The 20,364-nt window shown below is 34.2% G+C and overlaps 1 protein-coding gene and 1 non-coding gene across 2 annotated transcripts in view; both read right to left on the minus strand.

The window, feature by feature from the left end:
- Positions 1-1,952: 1,952 nt before the first annotated feature.
- Positions 1,953-20,364, minus strand: part of LOC115216692 (bromodomain-containing protein 1) — a 106,706-nt gene continuing 88,294 nt past the window's right edge. The window contains exons 9-15 of the mRNA XM_029786221.2: positions 15,136-15,237; positions 13,210-13,332; positions 10,852-11,175; positions 6,910-7,674; positions 4,033-4,139; positions 3,711-3,853; positions 1,953-2,896 (exon numbers count right to left, since the gene is read on the minus strand). Coding sequence (XP_029642081.1) covers positions 2,704-2,896; positions 3,711-3,853; positions 4,033-4,139; positions 6,910-7,674; positions 10,852-11,175; positions 13,210-13,332; positions 15,136-15,237 — 1,757 coding nt within the window. The 3' untranslated portion in view covers positions 1,953-2,703. The remainder of the gene's footprint in view (positions 2,897-3,710; positions 3,854-4,032; positions 4,140-6,909; positions 7,675-10,851; positions 11,176-13,209; positions 13,333-15,135; positions 15,238-20,364) is intronic.
- Positions 4,477-4,550, minus strand: Trnat-ugu. The gene has a single exon. It is a non-coding gene; the product is annotated as a tRNA-Thr (tRNA).

Here is a 20,364-nt window from a genome sequence, read left to right on the forward strand (position 1 = left end):
GGAAGAATCCAGTTTACAAATATAAGCTACTTACTAAGTAACACACAAAATAGTCCATACTTTACACAGATTAAATGATTATGCTCAAAAAAAACATCGATTGGTTGAGCAGACATAATTCTGATGAAATAACATTTTTAATAAAAATGTTATAACTTTGTGGAGAATGGACAAAGCTGAATGGATCAGATGCTGGAGAAATAATACAAAATCCTGTTGTAGACATTACATTATGCTCTTGAAATTATAATTTATGCAAATGTCTGGATTTACAAAATCATTCATGACATACTAAAATGAAAAACTAAAATGTGATTACGTTATGAAAATACCTTAAAGCAATTTTTTTTACAGAAATGCTAAGACAAGATTTCTATTGTGCTTATACCTCCAGCAAAAGCACATGCTGGAATACAGCCACAGCTCAGGCCTAGATTACAGAAAGTAATAAATGTCTACCTTTTTTTTAAAGAAAACAATGGAGTTTTTAGAGCAAGAAAAGTTAGAGAAAGAATTAAATGAAAAATTCAGAGAACCAGAAGGGTTGGAGATTCAGATAGGACAGCAGTAGAATAATCAGAGAGAAATGGACAGTTAGAAAGGAACAGATTAAGAATTAATGAGAAATAGATAAACAAGAAAGAGTGAAGGTGAATATCATGTGAAAATGCACGAAAATACCCGTGAAAAGCTTCATGACCAGTTAATGGCTGAGGTAACTGACACCATTATATCTAACCTTGGAGATTAGAGATCGCTGCTGGGTTTACAGAGGGCATAGGCAGTAGGAAGAAATGATCAAGTCATGTGTATATAGGCAGATTGTGAGGAGATAAAGTAAATAATGACTAAGACAAACTACAGAAGTAGAAGCACAGAAGAATTATGCCAAAAGAGTGACAAATCTGATGCCAAAAAGGAAGGAATGGGGAGGGGGCCTAGCCCCTGCCTTCAAATAAAATGAAGTGATTAAATGAGCTGCATCAGAAAATATTTTCGAACTTTGATGAACAGACAGATAGATACTGGCAAAAATCAAATATTTTTTATGAAACCAAGAGGGAATTTAAAACAAAAAAAAAGATCAAGAATTTTAAAAAATTAATTTATATCATATCAAGAAAATAAAAGATTTTTCAAACTAATTTTATTCTCTCTTTTGGTTTCTTTTCATTAATATATGACAATAAAAAATAATTTAAAATATGTCCCCAAAAATGCCAATTTATCAGTAAACATTGTATATGAATCTCTAGGTAAAATGATGGTCAGTTTCCACTATGACAATGCTATGGTTGAGGGGAAAAGCTCAGTCTTCTCTATGGTACCCTTAAGAACAATTGTGATGAACATTCAAGCCAGTGATTCACATTTAATTCCACTACTGCAAAGAGTTTCAAATTTTTCAATCCTTTCAAACAGACATCAACCACCCACACAAACAACATCCACCCATTGATCAGAAACCTCAACATGCTTCTTTGGTCTGATTAGGAAACATACTAAGTGCTTTGTACAAAAACAAATGCAATGAAATACAAAAGTACTTCCTACGTACGTGTTGCGAGAAAATGTTAGCAGCAACCAGAAATAAAATCCAATGTAAAGTCAAATTTAACAATATGATGCCCGATAACAACAAATTCTTAGCAAGCATCAAAATCCTTTGCTTTCTCCAAACAAAGTCTTAAAATATAATATATTATCCATGATGTTATACAGAACCCAGTTCCCATCCCACTTATAATCACCAAGAACTTTGTCTTTAGAGAAGGCATTTTAAAACTAAATGCACAATATAAATTTCCTTTACAAAATACACACACTTACACACACCTAAATATACACACATGCGTGTATATATTTATGTGTAATAATATATATATTAATATATATTTATATATATATACTCGTATATGTATAGAAATATACAATACACACACATATATATATATACATATACCATCATCGTATATACAAACATGCATAGATTCACACATTCATTAATACACACAGATTCACACACAAACATGTATACACACTATGCATACACACACACAATTATAACCACAGTATGGCCTTAGACATGATGGCTGAAAGAAACTAAGGAACTCTAGAGTATATATGTATGTGTGTGTATGTTTATAAAGGTAAAATGTATGTGTATGCAAGTGAAAAACTAAAATAAAAAATAGCAGATAAGATGAGCAGATGTCAAGAAGCAGAAAACGTTTGGGCCATTTATGTAAGACCAACAGGATAAACATTTAACCGAGCACTCATTGATGAGATGGCGATGAACAATTGATATAATGGACTACATGGAAAAATATTTACAATATTTCTCAAATATTTATAAAACAATATTCACTGCGACTTCTGTTAACTCTCATAACTATTCAGACAGCAGACAGCATCTGTGCTATTTGAAAAGAATAGGTGAGAGAGAGAGAAAAAAAAAAAAAAAGGAATGAATCTTTAGAAAGAAAAAAAGGAGGAAGGGGAGAAGGAGGGGGAAAGAAATGGTGAGAAGAGAGTGACAACAGAAGGTGGCTAGTTATAAATTAAGACCTTACATATAGCAGCCATGTGGATGGTCAGTAAAGATAGCTCCCAAAATTGCAATATTAAAATAAACAGCCCTTTGGCCATATAAGCCAGTTTATTATTATAGGGAAGCTATATTATTAGTCCAATATCTTGTTAGTCTTCAGTACTGGAATCCCCAGACAACGGATTAGGATCACCAGTCACACTACAACGATGAAGAATTGCTTTTTCATATGCTTTTCTAACAGCTTTGCGAACATTTGGCTTCCTATTTTCCGTTAGTTTGGCCTTGTCCAAACCTGAGTCAACACCAAGAGGTTCAAGCTTATTTCTTGGTAACCATTGCCTATTAAAAAGATTAGAAAAGAAATATATAAAATGAAATTAATGCAGCTCAATTCAAAATGCTATCTGATGAAAATATTCCTAAACTTAAAACAATTATTTTGATTTTTTAATTGCCAAATAAATATGTCAAATTAAAAAAATAATTTACTTTGAATATGAAATTAAAACAACAAATAAATGAATAAGCTATTAAACAATTTGCATCAGAGTTAAAACAGTGTGATTAAAAAATTGAGAGCATTTTACAAACATGTCTACTAAAATCAGAGTTTAGTTATTAATAAAAATTTTAAGCATTTGTGTTTGCACTTTAAAAAGTGCAAACACAATGCTTCAGGACTATTAAAAAAAGAATCTCCCAAATTTCAAATCTCCAATGTTGAAATCGCACAATGAAAACCAAAAATAATTTCTGATATTGTCACAAAGCTACAAATTAGTAGGAGATTGGATTAACCACAGTATATGTCTAACTTGCAGACATAGTCAACCTCACTAGGTTTCAAACTGTGACAGATGAAACTATAAATTATATAAAGCATTGCATGTTCTATTATTTCTTCTGAAAAATGCCAATCTTATTCAATTACTTCAGATTTCACAAAACAATAATAGAAGATCAGTATTTCCATTTAAATTTTTTAAAGTTAATTTTTGTTTATGAAAGACATCAAATTCTTCAAGTGACATCACTTTACACTTTAATAAACTAATCTCCTACACCTAAGTAGTAGCAAAAGCTAGATTAATCAAGCTTTAATAGAAGCCCCCAAAAAAAAATGTTCAGTATTTGAGGAATAAAATTTACACACCAAGTTCTTTTAGTATCAAAGAACAACACTAAGTAAACTGGTTCATCATATTTCTTTTGTAAAGCCAAAACTTCATCTGGAGGTACTGGAATTGGAACTCCATTGTGAAAATAACCAGTCTTTGGCATTTTGGGATTAATTATCTGTGACACAAAAAAAAAAAAAAAAAAAAAAAACATTATAAAAAAATTGATTTTATCACAGTCAATTAGAAATTGATTTTAATTACAAAGTGTCAGGAATGAAAAAGTTACAAAGAAAAGAGTCAAAGCAATGAAAAATGAAACTAAAGAGAAAGCACAGAAATTGTCAAATGACTCACCAGTGCTGGATACCAGGGATAACCTCGACATTTGGCCCACACTAAATCAAGCGGCTCTAACGGAATGATGTCATCAGAATCACAACTTGTGCTTCGATGAGCACGTGCTGCAACAATAATAAATGGAAATTCATAAAAATTACCAGCTCATGACAAGATCACATGAAGAATAACATGATTCTAATGTAAAGAGAGAAACCAACAAAAATATTTTATTAAAAGAGACACTGAAGAGAATGGGAAGGTAAGTAAAATATGGTGTTTTAAATATAAAAAAAAAATTAAGCATGGATTCAAAACACTATGTAGCAAAATACCAAAATGATTAAGGTGTTTTAGACACACTGTAATAATATACAGTTCAAGAAATAGGACTCACAAAACATTAACTTGAGAATCCCATTAAAGGACTGCAGTTGAGAAAATGTGTAAAAAGAAAATGATAGGCTCCAAAGGGATTTGAACCCCTGACCTCCAGTTTACAAAACTGGCGCTCTAACCAACTGAGCTATGGAGTCATGTAAGCTATTTTTACAACCCAAAATTCTGATTATGTTGACCAAGAAAGATCAACATCTATAATTTCAAAAAGAAAATTATTCAAAGTTTTTGTTTGTTTTTTTTTATTTTGTTTCATTTTAAGATATTACATTTGTTGATATAGGTTAAACATGGGTTGAATGGCTTAATAGTTTTGGGATTCTTGGAGAAACTGTTTCTTTACCATCAGATAGATGTTTATGTTAGTGCACAAATATTCAACTGAGAACTGTACATACATTCTCAGTAAAATAGTCTGAGGCACAATCCAATGTCAATGATAAGGTTTAATAGCTATTCAATACATATGTGATATATGCAGAAAACAGTTTTGCTTTCCAAAATTTTAAATTGAAATCCCTAATACTTAAATTGGTTGTATTATTTATTTATTCTTATATTCTCCTGAAGGTGAAGTTGTTGGAAATGTTAATTGGTTTGCACAGTGGCAGTATGTATAACACTGAACATTACCAGTAAGACTAGAGCAAAATTCAGTCCAATAACTTGATACATAATCGACCAAAGAGTCTACGATTCAGTAGATAAAAGATTTGGAAATATGGACCCCTGAATCGAGTCCAATGAATAAACATAGTTAATATATGACAGATATACTAAAACACATACACGCATACCATCTATTTTGCAGCTTACATTATACACATAAGATTAGTTTACTATATATCATTTGGAAAGGTTAAAATAAAACAAAAGTGTTAACAAAGGTAGAGATATTTAAGTGATATTAATTCAGCCCTTCTAAATGTAATTAGGGACTATATGAAAATAAAGTTTACTGTTGATGCATTAAGAGTAGCATCAAACTGACATTTCATAAATATCACCTTTGGAAGAAGGGCATCCTTCCCAAAAAGAATTCAGGTTTATCTAAATGATTGCAACCACTACAGTACATGTCTTACAGTATATCAATAATTTCTATTATGAATATGAAAAATTTAATATTTTACACATTAAATGATATCCAAAAGAAAAATTTAAGATAAGTATCACCATCAATTTCACACATACAAACAAACATATGCTATATATCTTCTATCATATCTGCAGCTAAGAACATTGTTTAAAATATATAATAGAGTAATTTAAAAACTATAAATATATTTAGATTTAAAATAAAAATCAAAGAAATGAAAATGGAAAGGAAGTAGTCAGAGGAGTTAAGGAAAATGAAAGGAGATAAATGGAACTCATGCTATTTTAGCCAAATAGTCAACTTATTGTCCACTTCTAGTAATGAATGGAAATAGCTGTAAGATTTTATTTAATGAAACCAAATGATAGATTACATTTTTTAAGAAAGCAAGTTAAAAAAAATTGAATTGGATAAAATGATGTTGAATTAACATTAACCAGCTAGTATTACTTATACTATTATTAGTTATTTAACCAGTCACGTGTCAGAGTTAATAACTGGAAGATTCTGCATATGTAAGTTAGCTACTTACAAATCTCAATTATCATCATCATCATCGTTTAACGTCCGTTTTCCATGCTGGCATGGGTTGGACGGTTTGACTGGGGACTGGCAAGCCAGTAGGCTGTGCCAGGCTCCAATCTGATTTGGCAAGGTTTCTGCAGCTGGATGCCCTTCCTAACACCAACCACTCCAAGAGTGTAGTGGGTGCATTTTACATACCACCGGCACAGGAGCCAGTCGAGGGGGGGGGGGGCTGGCATCAACCACGTTTGGGTGGTGCTTTTTACATGCCACCAGCATAGGTAGCCAGTCAGGAGGCATTGGCATCAACCCACACTTGAATGGTTCTTATTATGTGTCACTAACATGAGTGCCAGTCAAGCAGCACTGGCAGAATAGTCAAAATGGTAATTTTAAAAAGTGTCTCTCTTTCAAAGCCTTTGAACATGAAACAAAAATTAAATAGTAATGGATTTAATAATAAAGAACAATTTTTTTAGAATAGAGTTCATACACAATTTTTACTAAAACTTTTATGTTTTATCTTATACACATTAATACCTCCAACACTATATTACACTTATCATACAATACAAGTATAATACGTGTGACATTTCCCAACAATTTTCAGTAACACACACGAGGAGGAATTACTACTCCTTTTTAGAGACACTGATTTAGAATCACAAGAGGTTTTAAATGAAGCTGAACACAACTAATGAGGGGTGATTTGTATTTTATCAAGAAATTAGTTGAAAGGGAAAAAAATCATAAGTTAGCAAAAAGTCAAAATAACCAATGCAAGTAGATGGAATTTAACATATACAAAATTTTTATTTATAATGAAAGAAAGGGCATGCAGTTGAGAGAAACACAGAATTAAACTGAAGTACCTGATCTACTCTGGCTACTTGATTGCCCACTAGAACTGTCAGACAAAGACTCATCACTGCTGCTGATGTCCGATGTGCTGTCCGATTCTGAAAAACTGTTTGTTGGATCAATTCGGTACTGAGTAAAGCTGTTTTTTGGCAAAAGGTTTGAAGTGGAATCACCCGAATTTGACATATTAGAGTGTGCAGGATCAGAGGCCACAGACACAGCTCCTCGTTTGGGTGGTGTTGGCTGGATGTCACGAACATTTAGGTTCCCTATGTTAGTAGAACAAGCTGTTCTTTTTCGTCCACTGCTTGCAGAAACCGGGCTGGTGACACCACTACTAGCTTTAGTGGTGTTGGTGTTATTGTTGGTGTTGTTACTGCTGGTGTTATTTTGGCTGCTAGTGACACTACTTACATTTCCACTACTACTGGAACTACCACCCCTGCTGCCACCACTGCCACTGCTACCACTACCACCAGTTCCTTTGCTATTTGGTCCTGGAAATGTTTGGGTGCTACAATTGTCTGGAAGATCTAGCTGGCTTTTAAGGCGAGGAGGACGGCCCTTACGCTGTGGCGTGCTCACTGCTGAAGGAGTCATTGTTTTATTTAACTTCTTAGTGAAGAGCACTGCAGTCCGTCGGTTGACTCCAGCAATAGGAGCATGGGCAGTTGGATTTGGTGGAGTAACAGGAGTTGGTGAAGCCTTAGATTCACAACACTGGGCAGAAGTGGCAACAGTTTGAGAAGTGTCATTAGAAGTTTTAGCGTCCCCTCCTGAAAAATAGGAAAGAAAGAAAAACAGCAATGTAATGAAGGAAACACCATTCTTTTCTTGGCTTATAGGCAAATATAACAGAAAAATGCTGTTGGAAATGTTGTACAGAAGAGGGGAAGGAGTATGGTAACAATTAACAAGTCAAAAATTGTAGCTTGTAGAATATCATTAATCATTTGTTAACAAGCACTATAGAAATAAAAATATTAAAAAAAAAAACAGGATAAGAAATAAAAGAATGATAATGTTGAAGGATGGGGAAATGCTTTCACTTAAGGTACTTAACCAATCACACCTACACTACTTTGGACGTATGATTTTACGGAACAACTTTAAATATTTATTAAAGATAATTATCATTATTGAGGTGGTAGTAATTAGCAGCAGCAATTATGAAAAGGAAAAGAAGAAAATCTGAATAGAAAGCCAAGATTGAATGCCTTTGATTTCAAAGAAGAGAAAGAATCTTCATTTAAATTTCAATGCTTTATTTGCAAGATTTATTATCCTTTTTTAAGAAACAGGCAAGTTGAATTACCAAGAGTATATATATATATGTATATATATATATATATAAACACACACACACACAATCTATCCCACAAGAATGTGCCCGTAAACCAAGAATCACAAATGGAGTAACCTAAACAAGAAAAATAGTAAATTCCAAAAGAAACCAAGCCTATACCAATCTTCAGCTGTTGGGAGTAAGTTTCCAATCATCGGTCATGCTGGACTTAATGAAAGAACAAGTCAATAAATGAATTAACAAAACAAGGAAAAACAAAAACAATAAAGACTTCAACTGTTCAAATGATTCCCAGCAAAATGAAATAAAATGTAAAATGTATCGGAGAATTAATTAAACAGATAATTACACTTTCAGTATTTTTATTATCATTGTTATTATACCATCATTTATTATGGCTATAATAATAACAGCATTCCAGAGAAGTCTCAAAGACTCGAAATTTTCTGTATTTAAATAAAACAATCATTTGCGTAATTTAAAGAACCTGCTTAAAATGGTTCCCAGTAGCAAGACATTTTTCAGCAGAATATTACCGACAGGAAAGAAGTTCACTACATCTGTAGTAAACAAATGGTAACTAATTCAATCTGGCAAAGAATGAAGTCACTATAAAAATGGCTTTCTATATTTTACTCCATAAAACAACACAAGAAAGTTTAGTGAAAAACTATAATGCTCACAAAAAAAAACTGAAATTCCTACCATAAATTGTAAGTGCAAACAAGTTTGTAAGGAATATTTGGAAACTGGTTAAATTTTAACTGAACTACACAGCATAAACAGTTCTAAATTTTCCATTTCATGATCTAGTACTTTGTCAGAAGAGTGAGAGTTCAGCAAAACTTTGAAAAATGTTTTTAAAATCACAACTTATTGCATTTCTGAAACTATTTCTTTCTTAATTGAGCCAATTTTAAAATTTCTGATTATTTTTAATTACCTTTTAGTATTTGTTATTGTTATTTTGGGAGAGGGGGTAGAATTTACTAAGTTTTTTAGTTGGATGGAAAGAAAATAGTAAAGGGATGAAGAATGAGTAATGGCTGTAATTGAAAAGCAAAAAGAGTTTGAGAAAAGATATGAAGAAAAGTATGTCAGTATCAGCAGCAACATTGAATGGAACAAGGCCTTGGCTATCAATGAAAGGAAGATAGTCTTAGTGAGCAAGTCAGCCAGTACAACGGTTAAAGAACTATGGGTGATATTAAAGAGAAAAAAAAGAATCAACAGTTGACCTTTAAGTTCTCTGCAAGATATTAAAAAAAAAATTTTCACAATTTCTGAGAAGGAAATGTAAAATGAAAATTGCCATATAATTCATCAATTCAAATATATATGTATATTTTTAAATAAGAAGGTTAGGAAAATTAATTAAAAGTGATTCCTATTATAAAGGAGTTTCTACTAAGAGGAACTAACAGCAAAAAAGGAGTAAAAGAAGAATATTCATATGTTTGGAAAATAGTCATTCTATAACACGAGGGAAAAAATTAGTAGTATGCACAAAATTTATATATATATATATATATATACACACATATATATATATATATATATTATTCCAATATATGACATCTTGTCATGTACTAACCAAGAATTGATCAAATAATGTTATATATATTTAATTTAAGACAACAAAAATTAATAGAAATTAGTTTACATATCAATTAACTTCCTTCCAACCAAATCAAAGCGATTGAATTTATTTTGTTTCTTTTTTTAAGAATGTAAATGAAAATTAAATCATTTTATTTTCGTAACTGAGGTATTGCTTCTCTGAAAAAGCACTACATAATCATTTCTTGGTCAGTTTTCATTTTGTGTTCTGAGTTAGTCTTTGTGAAGAAATTAAAAAAAGGAATTGAAATGGTTCCCTAATGAATCTAATTATTCTAATATGTAAACTAAGGCTGCATAATTATTTTTGAAAATAAAATCAATGATGGTCAGATAATGAATTAAAATTATTTTTCTTGAAAAACAAAGCTATGTTTGCTAAAACATTTCAATATTTTGTACAACCTCATACAGAGGGCAAAATTAGCATTATGCTAATAATATAAAAATAAAATAGTGATCACAAAGACTAGCTCTACATGTACACAGAATTTTTATGTGAAGCAACACAGGATTGATTTTGGCTTGGCATAGACAATATTTGTTCAGAAGCCATGCCTTGATCTACATTATGTGTTACTGTAGACATTCAATAAAATCAAGAGTGCATACCAAGCAGATAGTTATATACAAGATAGAAACAGCATTGCAGAATTTTAAAAGCAGAAACACTTGATTAACTTTCAAATGTAAGGAGGGGAAGAAAAAAAAAGAACAATTCTAAACATGATCACACAAGCTTTATTTCATGGACTCATACAAGGTTTTGAAATAAAGTCAGGAAAGGGAGAATACAGAAGAGGCGAGAATAGGTGTGCTCTTTCTTCCTTTAATTGTATTCTTTAGGTTTTTTTTTATTTTTTGGATGATATTTTTTGTATTCTGTAACTGGATTCATCTGTAAGGTCAGGCTTTGCTGGTAAGTTAAACCTGTAATGCTTCAGTAGCAGGTAAATATATAGAGTAGGGAACAACCTGTCTTAGTACTTGTCAACACTTAGTCTACGAGGAGAAGCGGTATATTTACCTAACTCCCGCCGGGAAGAACATACATCACTTTCAGATTCACTACGGCTGCTACGTGCCCGTAATCTGCCTCGGCCCCGACGACCTGCTGTAGGCTTAGTAGGTTTCAATGGCACTGAGGAAGTCTTTTCTGATGCAGTAGTTGCAGCTGATGTAGGAGATGATGCAGGCGATTTGACCAGAGGAGGTGAGGTGGGCTTGGATGAGGGTGGGGCAGATACTGTTGCCATGGAAGATGATGAGTCTGATCGTAAACATGTTTGGGAAGTTTGCTTAACTGATAATACAGGGCCACTTTCAGAACTTGCTGAGAGTCCTTCTGATGCTGAAAAAGAATCGAGATGCAATATAAAAGAGCAAGTTATAAAAAAAATATAAAATCTTACTCACAAAGTTGACATATTCAATGTTTTAAATCCAAAATTTACCAATTAAATTTATAATTTAATGATTTTTTAAAAAAAATAACAATATGTACATCATTGGAATAAAAGATCGAGTTAAAAGAATTATTATTTTGAAAGAAATACATGGAAATAATAGTTTTCATCTTGAAGAACAATGCTAACAATACAGTCATTAATATCATCATTAAACATCCATCTCCGATGCTGACATAGGTTGGACAGTTCAACAGTGTCAAAGTGTGTTGTGATCCAATGTCTACTTTAGTATGGTTTCCACAGCTGGATGCCCTTCCAAATGCCAACCACTTTAAAGGCCTGAGTGATGTTGTTATGTAACTTGCAAGACAAAAGAGCCCCACTTGATTGAGTAGAGAGGGAGGCAACTTTATGCTAGGTGTTGATAGAAAAGACTAGAACAGGATTTTTGTTATAGAAGAGACACATGGCTAATTTGCATTATATAAGGATAGGTAGGGGCAATCACAGCAGAGCTGGAAAGAGAGATAAAGATGATGGTGTCAGAGTGTGGTCTCAAGGCACATGTGGGTGAATAGAAGAATGAAAGAGACAGAAGATCCAAAAGGGTAAATGGGTGGTGATTGCAGTGTGTGTGTGGGTAGAATGATAGATGATTGGCGCTGAGGTAATGGAGTAGAGGTGAATAAAGTGAATGGTAAACAAGAGTGGAAGGGTGGTTGATGGTAAATGAGCTGAAGGGAAGGTAGGGGAGAAGAGAAAATAACCAGCAGTAGAGAGAGGGTGAAGAGCAGTAGGTTAATAACAATACAGTAGATTAATTATATGATGACTGCAGGAAACAAAGAAGAATCCATCAAAATTTAACTAAGAATACTATTGCTATTTACTAAGAGACAATTGCAATATATTGTAGATGAGATGTAACTGCTGGAAGTAGCCCTGGATAATTAGCTACCATTACATAAAAGCTTTCAGCAAGATAACAATTTCTGAATATGGGCGTGAGATGGAAGCTATTCTGGGAAGAGTGACTATATTTGAAATTAGCAGCAAAAGAGGGAAATAAAGAAAATTAGAAGTTATAAGCAAGAGTGATCACCATTAGAATAGGAAAGAAAAACTGTATACCACAATAATAGCAATAAAAAAAAAACAAAGGTTTGTGTTGAAGGAAGAAGTCAGGAGTGTTTTGAAGATTTAGCCAAACATCAGCCAAAAGTCTCTGATGAAACGGAAATGACATTTGTGAAAGTGGCATAGCAGTCATATCAGCTATTTTGAAAATGAAGGGCTGTGGAACCCTAAAACAACCTGCTTTGAGATAAGCCATAACAGTTTAAAATATCATGCCAATTATTTCAATGACAGATGAGTCATACAGTCTACACAAGATATGAACTAAAAATACACACATTTCTGTATCTTGCTGATTCTTTTATACAGTGATGTATCAAATGAAATAAGTCTTCTCAAAACTAAATGTGAACAGCAGACAGATTTCTGCTCAGTGAATTATTATTAATTAATAAATACACTAGGCTAGTCCGGATTAGAAACAATCAATTAATATTGCTTTATGGTGTAGATATATTGCCAACTAAATTTCTCACTTATATAGGATACAAACTTGAATGGTATTTTGCCTATCACTACGTTCTAAGTGCAAATTCCACTGAGGTCTACATTCTGCACCTTTGCCTGAAAGTAATAAGCTAAAGATAGTGACATCTGTTGATATTCCCTATAAAATAATGGTCTTGTAGCTCTGTATTTTTGAAGATAAGTAGAATGAAAAAAAAATTCTTTACTTTGGAAAACAGGTAAAGGGTGGAGACAAGGAGGGCATCCAGCTGTAAACAAAATTACATATCAGTCCAACCCATGTTGGCATAGAACAAAAAAAAAACACATAAAACAAGTGAATTAAATAAAACAGAAGATAGTGTAAATTATATAACAGAAATATCACTTACAAGGTTCAGTTCCCTGAGCAGGATCTTCATTCTCACTGGAACAAATATTTCTTTGTAGAGCGAGTCTTCGCCGCACTTTTATTATCTCTTTTTTAATTCTCTTTGCAAATTTAGAGCGCTTGCCTAGAGAAAGTATTCATTTATAATAATATTTATCAAACTTGAAAAAACAATAATTCAAGAAATTTAACTTCTTCCTTTTTTTTTTTTAAATACAACTGCATAATTTACATGCTACAAGCAAGTATTCTTCAGAGTTCTGTGAATGGCACTATAAAATCTAAAGAAATAATTCGATTGAAAAGGTGGTAAGTAATCTTGTTCAGCCTTTACATTACTTTCAAGCATCATCATGTCGTTACAATACTTTCAGAGGCTTGGCTAAAGTTTAAAACATATATACATCACACACATACATTAGAACCTACCAGTAATTTAAAGTGATTAAAAATGGAAGCAAGACTAATAGAAAAATTTCTATTTTAAAATATGCAAAATGTAATTTTGTAATATTTTCTTTCCAACCACCTGTTAAGTGCTTTGTAAGATGATTTTGCAAATTCTGTAATTGATAAATAAGACTACTGGGACACCAGAGTGTGTGTATGCACATGTGCATATGTGTGCATGCATGCACACATTTAAACAGATGACTAAGTGGGTTGGCAACAAGAAGGGCATCCAGCTGTGAAAATTGCCTCACAGAGTACCATGTAACTTGTGCCAACATGGAAAGGCAAGTGAAAAAGATGATGCATGTGTTTGCATATGTGCATGCCTGTGCATACCATTATTCTACATCCATTAATACACACAGATAATATAGTAAATGGATATTAAGTTTTCACATTTTCCTGCTGTCACAATTATTTTGCACAGTAAAAGCAATAAATCTGGGGGAAAAAAAACAACTTTGCTTTGCAACCAAGTGGTTCTAGGTTTAAAACCACTGCACAGCACCTTCAAATTTACTGATACTTTCCATGTGGAATTTGGTAGAAGGCTGTAGGTGTGAGTGTATGTAGATATATATAAAAATAGACATCTCTCTCTCACACACACAGACACAAAGTTTCAGATTCAGTCTGTGTGTCACTTTGGGCAAATGACTTCTATAGTCCTGGGCTGACTTATGGCTTGGAGTGGATTCAGTAGCCAGAAACCAGAAGAAGCTTGGGACACATGCATAGCTGTGTGATTGGAGTTCTAAGTACAGTCCCATGAAGTAACATTTTGGACAAGTGTCTTCTACAAGAACCTCGGGCGAACCAAAGCCTTGCAAGTAGATTTACAAGACAGAATCTGGAAGAAGCTCAGAGTGAGAGAGAGAGAGAGAGAGAGAGAGAGAGTGTGTGTGTGTGTGTGTGTGTGTGTGCATGCCCACATGCATGTGTACATGTGTTTGTGTCTTCTTGTCTTGACAAAGTAATACAAACACACAACACCTGTAACAGTTGTAAACAAGCATCACTGTCATATAAATGGTGATGTTTGTTTCCAACCTCATGTGAAAAAAAGTCTGGCTATGATGAAATATTACCTTGGAAACAGGTGAGGGTTGACAACAGGAAAGGCATCTGGCCATAGAAAATCTGTAGGCATGTGTGTGTTAATGATACATCTCATTCACTTGTATGAAAACTGCAACAAACAGGCAGTGATGTTGTCCTGTCAACAATCATCTGCTTGCTTTGCACCTTCAAAGCCAGATTGGAATAAGAGATGCCTAACTTCAAAGTCAGGAAAAGACGAGTGACAGAAAAAATATCCAACAGTAAAATAATACCTTGATAAGAAATTCATCTTTGTGTGCACAAACAATTAATTTGGTCAACTTTTATATTACCATTAACATAACAAATTTTCCTTCCAGAAAGTGTTATTTATTTTCGGTGTAATGTGGAAACGCACAACTCTTCTACTTACCGCCGTGAGGTATGCTGTTTGTCATGTCCATTCTGTCCAGCAGCAAACTTAATTGCTCTTTCAGTGGCATGTCTTCCTTAACATCTTGTAGAAAACTGTCAACTAGAAAAAAAAAAGTGAAAACAACTCTTGAGATATATGTAAACTGGCAGCATGAATGTCATGTCTTATCCACCTGTCTCTTATGAAATACAGCAAATTGGAAACAGAATCAGTAGTGTGTCAGTCAAAATATCTAATAGTATTTGGCTAAATCCCTTTACATTCTATGTTCAAATCAGGTTGACTTTGCCTTTAATTCTCCTGAGGTTCATAAAATAAACACTGGAGATCATGAAATCACTTGTGCCTTTAGGGGCCCCAGTATGGCCATAATTCACTGACTGAAACTAGTCGAAGAAAACAGTGTCTGTCTAAGCAACGACACACAATTTAAAATAGACATAATAGCAGTCCCAGCATGTCTACGACGTGAAGATATAGACTGTGACACACATAGTAGGGGAAAAAAGTTAAACTTTCTAAGATTCAGAGTGGTTAAAACAAATAAAGCCCAGAGTCAGATGGATGTTCCAATTACAACAAGTAAATTTTAGGATAGCCCTTGGGTTCGTTGGAGCTAATTCCTCAACAGGTGAATGAACAGAAAAACAAAACAGTGCATCCTGACAGGAATTACATTTGACAGCTAATAGCGAAATACAAGTTAAGATTCTACAATGATATTAGTAATATACAAACATTAGTAAAGCACCCATTTTAGCTCATTTTATAATTAAGAATTCTTAAAGCAATCATTTCCAAAGGAAATAAACCGAATTTTCATAAATACATCCCTCTTCTAAAATAGGGGGGGGGGGTGCAAACTTGAAAAACAATAAACACCCTCCGTCACGCAAACACACGCGCGCATATACATACCAACACAGGCACACGAGTTATGTCCCTTGTACCTATAGGACGGTCGCCCAAATTATCTGATGTTTACAAACAGCGCGTGGCACTAACTTTCAATCACTAAACTAAATTAATATAATAAACACGTGAACATCGAAATATATGAAGAACTGGTTTTATTTTTCAACATTAACAATGTTTTCCTATGTAGGTATCTATGAAAAGGGAGAGTGTGTGTGTGCGTGCGCTATATATATAATTTTATGCACTTCGTTCATACAAGTGAGTAGAAGTAAATATTTTCGAAATAGTACTCAATACACAGTAAATCTCACACATACACACACACAATCACCAGCTTTTCGATTTTTTGTGTTTTTAAGGACTTCTTTCGATTTATCAATGGTGAAATCGCCAGTTATGACATCAATTAAGTAGTCAATAATTGATGTTACATGTGTATCAAAAACTGCGGGCATGTTCCCAAGCAAATTTTGAAAATAATCCTTCCACTTTTTCTGAGTGTTCCTGTGGGTGATTCTTAGCTTCAATTTGGACTTGTAGTTTTTCCGTCCACTTATTTCGTTTACTGTCTGCCAAGCTAGTGGTGTCTGATTCTTTGCAGCTTGCTTCATTTGTTTACATAGTTTTATAGTATAGGTCTACTTAGCTCTTTTTGTAGCTTTTTGAAACTGAATGCATTTGAGGGACTTGGATGTATCATTTTAGTTTGAACTGCTTCTTTGAGATGTTTTCTCTTTATCACCTCTTGGTCATCCCAGAGAAGACGTTTATTAGTTCTTGGTTTTATAGGAATGATCTCTTTTGCAACTTCTGTGTGGGACGTTCCAAAATAAAGTATGCTGTGTTGGAGAAATTTTCCTCATTTTCATTTCATAGTAGCTCAAATCTGTTTCTAATTGCTATGGTGTATTGATTGCAGATTTCTCTGTTGTTGGTTAAAACTGACCAGTCATATACCAGAGGCTAAAAGGATTTGGTTTCGCTAAAGCAAAATTTTGTGGTTACAGCTCACTCTGTCAAAAGTATTGTAACATTATGTTTAAGGGGTGCTATTCACCCATTTCTAGTTGAGCAGCATGTAATCTAGTTGGGTATTTGAGCCATTGGCATAGGTGAAGGTATACAGCCTGGAGGGTTTCTTTTAGAATTTGACATTTAGACATAGATTTTCAAAAAACATTCAGTTACATATTAACCATTTATGGGCTTCAGATTTTTCAAAATGGGCATTCATATTACCTCCAGTTATGAAAACATTGTGCTTTGTTATTTGTCTCACTGATGAAGAGCCTGATAAAAATTGGAAACTTCATCATCTGCTGCATTCATTGAAGAACAGCAAGGTATCAGTGATGGTTCTGGATTTCCTTAATAACAGGCTATGTATTATTCTTGTATGAATTTTCATTATGCAGTTCAGAGATTTGAGGGCAGGTGGGCTCTGTAACATGGCTACACTACCAATGGTCGAACTAGTAGAATTTTCCCAAGCTGATGCTGAAATGAAAGTCTGGCCTTTATTTACCATCGTTGTGTTTCAGTTCAACATCATCAAAATAAAGTTTTGTGTTCTTGTACAACACAGATAACATTGATTTTGTGCTTGGTGTACATGTATAAATTTATACACTTGTGCATACAGACATTAGGTATGTATTGCCTATAAATATTGAACAACGATCTATATTGCTGGTAAATGTTATACAAACATAATTAAATCATTATCCACAACAACAGCAGCAGCAATTAAAGTCTACTCTCCATGCCAACATGAGTTGAATGGTTTGACAAGATTCAAGAAGCCAGGAGATGGTGTCATGCTCCAATGTCCATTTTGGCAAGGTTCTATGGCTGGATATCCTTCCTAACACCAACCTCCTTACAGAGTGAATTTTTTTTTTTTTTTTGTGACACCAGCACTAGTGAGGTTACCTTGCGACTAAAAAGGCTCTAAAACTGAAGGAGAATCGGAGGAAGGATGTGATGATTCTAGATGATCTAGATGAGGTGATGAGAGAGGGAGAAGTGTGATGAAACTGATTTATAGTTGTTGAGAGGCCGGTAGAGGTGAAAGTAAGAGCAGACACTACTGGAGAAGGAAGAATAAAATGGACAGGGTTCAAGGAAGGGATTGACATCAAGAGTTAGTGAGAAAAGGAGTGGCAGAGTGGTAAGGGTGATGAGATGGGTTAAACAAAAGTGGATCTAAGACTCTCTCACTATAAAGGCAAGTGTGGACAGACAATTAGGGAAAGGGAACATTACAAAGAGAAAAAGAAATGAAGAACTGATAGGGTATTGAGGTGGCAGAGAAGCTATGAGGAAAGGAGAGTGAAAGAAAAAATAAAGAGAGTGATGAATGGCAGTGACCTAACAAGCTATGAGATGATAAAAATGGTGGAATGCTGATTGAAGTGAATGGGTAGCTGGATAGAAGGAAAATGAGCTGAGATAAAGTGATGAGGATGAACCATTAGCCCCTCATACATAGCTTGGTGAAGGCTAGAGGTTAGCAGAGCAGCCATTCAAAGTGTGGAAGCTTCATAGGTGGCAAGGAGATAAGAGAACATAGGTTAAGGGTGACAGAGAGATTAGATGATTGAAAGGAATAGAGAAATAGGTGGAAGGGTGAGGTGATCAACAGGTAGATAAGAGGTGGATGTCAGGGTGCAGGAGTGAAGGCAAATATCATAATGATTTTTTAACATCTACTTCCTGTGCTTGCATGGGTCTTACAAGATATCAGAGCAGAGTACTTTTACAGCTGGATGCTCTTCCTGATGCCAGCCCTCACCTGTGCACAAGCAAAGTAATATCTTCCAGTCTATAAATAACAGACCGCATATGGTTACATGGAGAACTGGAAACAAATAAGACTGCTTGTATGAATCACAAGCCTTTGCTTACAACAGAATCATGCATGATATCAAGACATGCTTATCAAGAAACCTAGGACAAGCTTATGCAATAGACTGCAAATGAACAATACCTATTTCTTTACTACCCACAAGGGGCTAAACACAGAGGGGACAAACAAGGACAGACAAATGGATTAAGTCGATTACATCAACCCCAGTGCGTAACTGGTACTTAATTTATCGACCCTGAAAGGATGAAAGGCAAGGTCAACCTTGGCGGAATTTGAACTCAGAACGTAATGGCAGGCGAAATACGGCTACACATTTCACCCGGTGTGCTAACGTTTCTGCCGGCTCGCCACCGTAGATTGCAAATGAACAATACCATCTGCATGAACAGTTAGGCCTTTATTTACAATCAGTGAACACATGCCAAGACACAGGAAAACAAGTACTCACACAAATGAAAATTTACACACATACACATATGTACATGCACATACACACATAACAATTTCCATGTTATTTTCATTCACAAGGTATATGTCAAAACACAGCAAGTAGTAAAGGACACTGGTCAACAGTATCCATGCAGAAAGATCGAAACCTTAACCAAATTGTTCCAAAGTGAATATCTTAAGCACATTGCCATGTCTATGCCTAATATATACATAAATACATACATACCTATAAATTACAAAAACACACACATGCATTCACATATAGATATGTGTACATGATAATTGCCTCATCTCCTCAGATGATAGCCACTTCACATTCAGTCTGATTGTTCTGATTTACTTACATCTTTGCATGAGCAAGGACTTTATAAACTACAAAGCAGACTAAGAAATTGAGTAAATAGTGAGACATCTGAATGCCATTGGATTTATGGGGGTGGGCTGAAAAGTTCAGAGGCTGACCATGAAAGAGTGATGCAAGAGCTGTGAAAGTTTGCATACATTAATTTCAACCCTTCTTATTAATAAAAGCATTGTTTCTTTCCAGGTAAATTGACATCTGACTGTTCAAAGAAGACTTCAAAAGTAACTAGTAGCGACATCTCTTGAAAACAGACAAAATATGGCATCATGGTGTTTTCAAGTACCTGCAGAAAAAGGGTTTAGTCACCAAGGACTTACATGAGGATGATGCTTCAATTTTGTCAACAGTACAAAAGTGGGCAGAGAAATTTAGGAGGGGAAGGGACAGTCTTAAAGCTGACCTATCATCCGAACATCATACAACTGCCACCACTGAAGAAAACATTGATCATGTTCACTACAGGCAATTGACTAAAAATCAAATAGTCAATGCTGTGTGCATATCTTGTGAAAGAGTTGAGAATATTCTGCACAATAAACTTTGCATGATGATGGTTTCGGCTCGGTGGGTACCACATCTTCTGATTCCTGATCAAAAGCAGCTTAATTTAATTCATCCTCAGTTG

The sequence above is a fragment of the Octopus sinensis genome, linkage group LG1, assembly GCF_006345805.1.
Source record: "Octopus sinensis linkage group LG1, ASM634580v1, whole genome shotgun sequence".
Taxonomy (NCBI): Eukaryota; Metazoa; Mollusca; class Cephalopoda; order Octopoda; family Octopodidae; genus Octopus; species Octopus sinensis.